This window comes from Folsomia candida, unplaced genomic scaffold (genome assembly GCF_002217175.1).
Source record: "Folsomia candida strain VU population unplaced genomic scaffold, ASM221717v1 Fcan01_Sc146, whole genome shotgun sequence".
Lineage (NCBI taxonomy): Eukaryota > Metazoa > Arthropoda > Collembola > Entomobryomorpha > Isotomidae > Folsomia > Folsomia candida.
In genome coordinates this window covers 1-8094 of record NW_019091338.1, presented here as the reverse complement: position 1 = coordinate 8094, position 8094 = coordinate 1, and the positions used below count along the sequence as shown (strand labels likewise).

Genomic DNA, 8094 nt, shown 5'->3' with positions numbered 1-8094 from the left:
CATTTGACAGACAACCCGGGGAGTGGATCGCTCACCTTATTTGTTGATATTCTCCTTAACTCCACGGGTACCTGGGTCCAGATTATCAGCGCGGACTTGATCACCGTCGCTCCAGGGCCGGCCTACACGGTGAAGTATTCTCTCATCCCGAATGATGTCGTGTCCGGACAGACGGTACAAATTAGAGCAGAAATCGTTAACCTGAACACGGGTGGCGTACAAATTTGCGTTTCTTGTGATATTGACGTCTTGTAGAAGAAATGTACATACATTTTTTACAATTTCAGTAAAAATATTTACTAACAACAAAAATATATTGTAAGCAAAATAAAATGCAAACTTGCGCTCAGACTTATATATGAGAGTGTACATTATCCCTTTATGCAAATGTTTGATTACAGTCAAGAGCATAAGTTTAAGGCGAACTATTTTTTCATCACCATTTCCACAAGGGTTATCGAAACAATACCAAATCTAATTATAACCGGCATCATAATATGCTAGTCTGCATGACCCTTTCGACATTTTTCAAAAACAGGAACGGTATCCAACTATAGTCCTTCTAGGCCAAACGATAAGGAATATATGGTCTAACAAAGCTACATTTCTCATCGTGTGCTGCTAGGCTACCACCTTGCAAATTTTCAAGCCGTTATCGTGGCCAATGCGTAAAATAGAACAGTTTTACTGTAGATAAATTCTTAAATTCTGTAGTCTTAATGTAGATAAATCAATTGTCGGAAAACATAGTTTTAATTGTTTTTGGCCCACTTGACTCCTACATTACAACTGCCTTGATAAATAAATCCGACAAAAGGGTTGTTCGTCACGATTGACGCAAATACTTGAACATCATCACAGTAAGCTTTTTATCTAATTGAATATGATATTCGATTAAAAAGTTTACTGTAATCATTTATATTTAAGAGACATTTCGACAATGTGCATGGGGACCGTTCATAGCGTACGTAAAGAATCTTGGGGTGGTTTTATGTACCAAATTTCCACGAAAATTGACACCACGTTTATGTTCGTTCTGTTATCTTTCTGGACCAGTAGTTTGACTACGCAAATTGTTAAATTGATCCGGCGAACCCGATAACAGGGCACATGATTTGACCCAATTGCGTATAAAAGCAGGCAGAATTTCCACCCAGCGATACTCCAAGCTTTTCTCGCTTACCCTTGTTTTATGTAAATATTTTGTAAAGTTGGGTAACAATGAGAATCGCCATTTTTCTAGCACTCTCCTGCGTTGCCGTCGCCTCTGCCGGAGTCGTCAACGTGACCCGTTGTGGTGGAATGGTTAGTTACTTATCTCCAAAATTTTTGAACCATAATTGTAACAGAATATTTCCCGTGTACATTATTCTTGGTGACTGAGTCCAGCAATTTGTTTCCGGTTGGTTATAATTATTGGCGATAATACTCGATTGTTTACCACGAGGGATCACGGTGGTAATAAATATTTCGTGGGATGTTAGTTTTAATTTAAAATTTCCATAATGCAGTAAAACTTTCCTAGGATGTTTATTGAACAGGATTATGAATCAATTCGCACATCTATCAGAATGTACATATCTAACTTCCGTACGTTTTGTAAAATAATTTTAAAAACTATGACAACATAGGCATAAAAAAGCTGTGACATGAGTACACGCTCATTATGTATGCACGCATTTGCTTATGTAACCATGCTTATTGTCTGTATTGAAGGGAACCCATAGGGAAACCAGGGTATCCGACTGCGAAGGATACTGCCAAGTACAACCTGGCCAAGTTTACCGAGTCGAACAAGATTTTATCCCATGTAAAATTTAGCCCTATACATATTTTGCTTTGGGAACGTCGATATATTACGTTATCAGAAAGGTGAGTGGGTGGTTTCTCGCCGCCTAACTTACCCGCGTTGAACTTAACGATGAGTAAGATAGGGGAGGGGTGGCTCTAAAAATCGGTGTTTTTTATGATGTAATATATGGACGCTCTACATATCGTGGTTAAAATTTCTTACAATATTTATCCTTTGGCAGACGGCTCGGGGAGTGGATCTCTCAGATTAAAGGTTAATATTTGCCTGCATGACGGCACCTGCGTCGAGATTATCAACGCGGACTTGATCACCGTCGCACCAGGACCCCACTACACGGTGAGGTATTCTCTCATCCCGAATGACGTCGTGTCCGGACAGACAGTGCAATTAAGAGCAGAAATCGCTAACCCGAACAATGGTGTGGTAGAGATTTGCGTTTCTTGTGATATTGATGTCCTATAAAACAATACATAATTTTACCAGTTTGGAAAACCTTTAAATATTAAATGAAATACTTGGGACACAATTTTTCGCTCATATGTGTGTGAATAAATAAGACCTTTAGTACATTTGCATATACTTAAGTTTGTATTGCATGTATCAATTAACTCGTAAATATGTACATGTGCGTAAATATGTAAATGTAAATGAGTGTGCAGCACAACTTATCGGTAAAAAATAAAGATTTAATTTATAAAATTGCCCAGTTATTGTAACTTTTCATAATTTTAAAAACGCATTAGACTAAATACATTGTTCTACGGATTTTTTATATAGTTGATTGTATTTGCATTTACACTTTGTATATTTAGTGCGTGTTTGTTTGTTTAATAAACTTGTTTCTATGTAACTTTAGCATTAATGCATGTTCTTAAATTCTCAAAGTATGCATAAGCGAAGAAAAAATTACCCGGGTCTCCAAGTATACCCGGTTAGTAATTGTAGCCAGATCAGTGTTGTCTTTAGACCGGGCGATAAATAGACTATCTACATAAATACAGTATGAATAAATTATGTACTCCGGTCGATAACGATTTACTACCAATCTTCCAAGAGTATGTAAGTTGCCTTCGAATATAATAAACTAACCATAATTTCTTGTAGTGATAATTACGGATTTTATGTTTATTTCTTGCAACTGCACTTTGAGTAATCAAACTATCTGCGTATATATTCATATATACATTTTGCTCATCCTGCTCAACGATACATAGATAAACAAATACTTTTATTACACAGTTTTGATTATTTTTTGGCCCACTTAACTGTTACATAAATTGCCTTGATAATTAAATCTGAGAACGGGTTGCTCGCCACCATTGACGCAAATACTTCAGTATCACATGACAGTAAACTTTTTAATCTAATACGATCACATCCGCCCTGGCGAGTGATCAATTATATGTAAGAGTCATTATCATGTTGTCCCTTGGGACCGTGCGTAGAGCACGTGCTGCAGTTTTCACGTATCAAATTTCTACCAAAAACTTCAAACACTCTTTTGTTCGTTCTCTTACAAGTATCGATATGTAAGTTTATCTTTTGTGATTAACAATTTAACTACGCAAATCACTGACTTCATCCGGTGAACCCGCCAACACGGCTCATGATTTGACCCAATTGCATATAAAAGCAGGCAAAATTTTCAACCAGCGATACATACTTCAAAACCCTTTCTCTCAATTTTTCCGGCAATAAACAGAGTATTTAAGGTAATATGCCATAAGATACTGCATATTATGAATGTCCATTTATAAGTAAATATATCTGTAATATCTTATCACTAACAACAGTTCAAATATTTATGGCATTCATACATATTTACTTTTAATCCACAACAGTCAAATAAACGATCAACCGACGATTTTATTTGTCGATCTACCACAACTTGTCCATCTTATGAACATAAGTCGCATTTTTACTTCATAACCGGCAACCCCCCCACGAACTTTCTGCTCCAATGGATACCGAAATCAGAAATATTATCATTTTCCTTAGAAATGACTACATTCCCGTCGTACAACGTATATTCGATAAAAATACGGCCCTTCTGCAAAGTGCTCGATTACACGGGAAAAATTGCTTAATTTCGTCCACCGTGGGAACCGTTGCAGCCGCCATGGGAGGAACTGTCGCCGCCGTGGCGACGGCCGTTGCCACACTTGGCGTCGCCGTGGTGGCGCTACCCGTCATGGCGGTCGGCACCGGCGTAGCCATTGCGGGCGCAGCCACCAATTTGGGGACCACACTTGTCGACCGACTCCTGGAGAAGGACGACAAGGACGAAATACAAAAACTGTTCGAAGTTTTAAACAAAGAAACGCTTAAATTTCTAAAAGTCGTGGGAATTTTACAAGAAGAGCTGGGAGATTATGGAAAAGAATGGTGAGTAAGGAGTTAAAGGGTTCTGTTATTTTAACCTGCGGTAATTGATGTCAAACAAGTTTTTGTTTTTTGTATTGTATTCCAAAAAACTGGATGGGTTTCAAAAAATCTGTAAACATCGTCTAGCTGCTAGTATAAAGTTGCGTCAGGTTGTTGAAAAACAATTGGCTTATTTCTGAATCTCTTGCACACTTGATAAAAATTAATAATTTTTATTATGCGTATAAGTTCTTGATCTCTTCACTGCAAATATTGATAAATTTATACATATTATTACGCTTATATTTGTACACATTTGATAATCTTTATTCTGCGCATAAAATACCAAATTCCTACTTGTAATTACGTAAATAGTTTTCAATTTTGGCTGACATAATGCTTTATTTCTCAACAGTTTTCCGAACTTGTACGAATTTATGGATTCTGTGATAGAATACTGCCTTCCAACTGATGAAGACGTTACGGTTGACCAACTGAAGTAATTCGTATCAAATTTAAATAATTGGCGTTCATAAATTATGTAACGAGGGAATCGCGATTTTCTAGACCCCTCCTCGCCCCAAAATCTAACCTGTCTCGCTTAGACACGATATCATTCAAGCTTTCGACCGTCCAAACCTAACCTCTTCTTGCCTAACATAACTTATGAACCGCCCCATAGAACAGAAACCGTGAATATTTGTGTAACATCAATTCTGTTTACCACCACATAACTAAAATATGTAATAACATTTAGAGAGGGTGACTATATTATGCGACCTCTGTCGGACCCTGTCATGCAATTTTTGGGCACACATCACGGGATTTGTATCTTGGATGGTTCTAAACTTAAAGTGCTGGACTTTTGGGTTGATGGCGTAAAATTAAAGGAAATGAAGGAATTTCTTAAAGGAGAAGGCCTTCGTGAATTGCGCCGAAGGAATTATCACGGCCTAGAACTTCCGGTTAGTGAAACGGTCAAACGTGCGAGGAAACAATTGGCTCATGGCAGCGAAAGAAAATATAGCTTGGCCAATTATAACTCCGAGCATTTCGCCATGCTGCTTAAACTTGGGTGGACGAGATCACAACAGGTAAGCAATAGGGTGTCAAAATTAAAACACAATGTCGTTTTGTCACCTCAAATACATAGGTAGCTACTAAACTCGGCCGGTAAAGGTGGTAAAGGATGACGCGTTGATGCATTTATTTTTCATCTCAACGTACCCCTTTCTCTATTTTTACAAGGGAATTTCTAAAATCCATTCAGTTTCTTCACGAGGATTCAGATTTGCTTAATTTACGGTACTTAAAAGTGTAGTTAATTTTTTGTATATGTACTACTACAAACATAGTCGGTTCCATGCAAGTCGGATTTAACCGGGTGCACCTGTTTGACCTCTATTACATATGTATATAATACTAAAAATTACATCTAATTGCAAGTAATACCTATACCTAATAGGTACAAGCTGTCTTTAACTGAAATCTTTGTATTGAATGGAATTGAATTCATTTTACAAATTCCCGCTTAGAACCGTATATGTATGGAGAAAAAATATCAGTAGCACTTCACCCCGTCATCGTGTATATACCTTGACGCATGGACTTTCATCGTACTTTCTTGACAGGTGCATCGCGTAGCGGCGGCCTCCATTGGGACACGAGCCGCAGCAAGAACTGTATTTGCGGCGTCTGAAACTTTCTCTGCTGTACGATTTATCTCGAACTTTCGAATTTTGCGTGGGCTTGGAACGGTGGGAAAAGTTGTGTCAAAAGTTGGCATAGCAACGGCTGCCACGGCTCCGGTATTCATTGGGCTTGACATTGCATTTTTAGTTTATGAGTTTAAAAGGAAAAAGCCAAATATTGAGAAGCTGGAGGCGTTCGATCGTTCACTTGAGCGGACGTTAGAACTTCTTTTGAATTCGTTGCTTGAGCTAGAGCTATTCGTTGCTCTTCAACGCGACGCAGCACAAATCCTGTCCCTTCGCATGAAACTGAGCGGAACCAATATTTTTATTGATGAAGATCTGGCACCCAAGGAAAGAAAGATGCGTTCCCAACTGAGAGAATTTGCGAGAAACATGAAGAAAGAAAAACCGGACCTGCTGTTCCGATGTTACAAGAAACGGGTGAAAATTACAACGGAAGGAGCTACAACCTGGTACACAATAAATGACTCTAATCAAATTGTGGAGGATGGAAAACAAATGACGTGACGATACGGCCGGCCTCTACAATTAACACAACAATCAAGGATCAGTAACTTTAATATAATTTCCTGGAATATAGAAGGTATAAGGTCTAAAAATATCTTATTTTATAATGAATTAATCGAGTTTAACCCAACGATATTCTTCCTTTGTGAAACATGGCACGTTGATGACTATATGTTAAACAGTAAAATTACAAATAGATATACAATTTTTGATATGAAAGCTGTGAAATCAAAATCAAAGGAAGAGCATCGATGGGTTACTACATTGGTATAAAAAATAGCATAGTTAATTTTAGTAAAGTTATATGTATGAAGAATGAATATAGCGTCATACAGTTAAACGATAATTTTAGGAAAGTAATCATTATTTTTAGCTATTTACCCCCTAATAGTAACATCGAAATAGAAGAGATATTTCAGGCAGTAGATTCAGCACAGATTTCTTGCATATACATGGGTGATTTTAATTCGAGAACAGGAAATCATACAAGTAAATCCAAGGACAAAGTCACTAATTTACGTGGCACCAAGCTTATTAAAATAATACAGGAAAATAATCTTAGTTTGCTGAATGGTAACGGAGAGCATGGTACAGACGGTGACTTCACCTTTGTTAATAAGAATGGTTCAAGCGTTGTAGATTTGTGTATCACCTCTCAATCAATAACAGATAAGAAAGAATTCAAGGTTTTGTCCAGCGAGCAGTCTTGTCATTTCCCTATCATGCTAAAATTAAATGCAGTACCACATTTTGAGACTCTCACAAAAATAGTCAGGGTAGAATGGGATGTACATAAAATCGGACAATTTCAAGACAATTTCGATAACATCCTGGAAAACTGCGAGAGTAGTAATATCACAATTGATAAATTTCAACAGGGCATGCTTAAAGGAATAGATTCATGTGAAATGTTGAAGAGAAGAATATTAGGAGTAAAAAATATAACGTATGGACCAAGATAGTTCGATAAAAAATGCTTGTTAGAGAAGAAGCTTTTCAATAGTAGTCTTCGTAATTTTCGTAAAGCTGGGAATGAATTAGAAAAAGACCAATTAAAATTGATTTTCTTACAGAAGAAGAGAACTTATATCAATCTTAAGAAGGCGAAGAAATTAAAATTTTTCAATGCAATTCAAAGTTCACTTTGTAACGCTAAAAACTCGTCGGACTTTTGGAAAGCGATTAATTACTATAGGTCAAAGCGGAACTGTAATGGTAATTACGACAATGATCAAACAATTACTCCTGTAGCATTTCATGACCATTTTTCTAAAATTTTCGACACAAATGAACAAAAGGACACACTTCCAAATGACGAACTCAGTATAATTAATGACGATACGGATGGAGCTTTCACATCTGCAGAACTAAATATTGTTATCAAGAAATTAAGTACTGGAAAAGCGCCCGGGCCGGATAGTATCCCAAATGAAGCATGGAAGGGACTTAATGACATGCAAAGACTTATATTACTAGATAGCATAAACTTATTATGGGAGAGTCAACAAATCCCAGATGGATGGGCGGATATTATTATCTCACCCATATACAAAAAAGGCGATAAACTTGATCCAAAAAATTATCGACCTATTTCCCTAATAAACACCGGTTTAAAATTGTATACTATGCTTTTGACAAATCGTTTAAATGAGTGGTGTGAGAAACATGAAAAAATATCACAATTTCAGCTGCATA

General features: G+C 37.1%; 2 protein-coding genes across 4 annotated transcripts; both read left to right on the top strand.

Moving 5' to 3' along the window:
- The first annotated feature begins 1149 nt into the window (after positions 1-1149).
- LOC110862982 lies at positions 1150-2386 on the top strand. 2 transcript variants are annotated; one of them, XM_022112184.2, is made up of 3 exons: positions 1150-1305; positions 1717-1810; positions 2034-2386. In XM_022112184.2, the coding sequence occupies exons 1-3, from the start codon at positions 1222-1224 to the stop codon at positions 2273-2275; spliced, it is 420 nt and encodes a 139-aa protein (XP_021967876.1). In that variant the 5' UTR covers positions 1150-1221; the 3' UTR covers positions 2276-2386. The 2 variants fall into 2 exon arrangements, with proteins under 2 accessions (XP_021967876.1, XP_021967877.1); XM_022112185.2 differs by lacking the exon at positions 1150-1305 and adding an exon at positions 1338-1590.
- Positions 2387-3483: 1097 nt separating this feature from the next.
- On the top strand, positions 3484-7971 carry LOC110862981. Of its 2 annotated transcripts, XM_035846002.1 has the most exons (7): positions 3484-3525; positions 3655-4198; positions 4593-4676; positions 4935-5271; positions 5809-6475; positions 7473-7614; positions 7698-7971. In XM_035846002.1, the coding sequence occupies exons 2-5, from the start codon at positions 3774-3776 to the stop codon at positions 6397-6399; spliced, it is 1437 nt and encodes a 478-aa protein (XP_035701895.1). In that variant the 5' UTR covers positions 3484-3525; positions 3655-3773; the 3' UTR covers positions 6400-6475; positions 7473-7614; positions 7698-7971. The 2 variants fall into 2 exon arrangements, with proteins under 2 accessions (XP_035701895.1, XP_021967874.1); XM_022112182.2 differs by having other exon boundaries at positions 7473-7971.
- Positions 7972-8094: the final 123 nt, after the last annotated feature.

What these genes read in the sequence shown, in the direction of transcription:
- LOC110862981 (XM_035846002.1), top strand. Translation starts at nt 3,774, where the DNA reads ATGGATACCGAAATCAGAAATATTATCATTTTCCTTAGAAATGACTAC. An exon ending in GGAGATTATGGAAAAGAATG is followed by an intron (nt 4,199 to 4,592) that starts GTGAGTAAGGAG and finishes ATTTCTCAACAG; the next exon opens with TTTTCCGAACTTGTACGAAT. An exon ending in GGTGGACGAGATCACAACAG is followed by an intron (nt 5,272 to 5,808) that starts GTAAGCAATAGG and finishes CTTTCTTGACAG; the next exon opens with GTGCATCGCGTAGCGGCGGC.
- LOC110862982 (XM_022112184.2), top strand. Translation starts at nt 1,222, where the DNA reads ATGAGAATCGCCATTTTTCTAGCACTCTCCTGCGTTGCCGTCGCCTCT. An exon ending in TGACCCGTTGTGGTGGAATG is followed by an intron (nt 1,306 to 1,716) that starts GTTAGTTACTTA and finishes TCTGTATTGAAG; the next exon opens with GGAACCCATAGGGAAACCAG. An exon ending in CGAACAAGATTTTATCCCAT is followed by an intron (nt 1,811 to 2,033) that starts GTAAAATTTAGC and finishes ATCCTTTGGCAG; the next exon opens with ACGGCTCGGGGAGTGGATCT.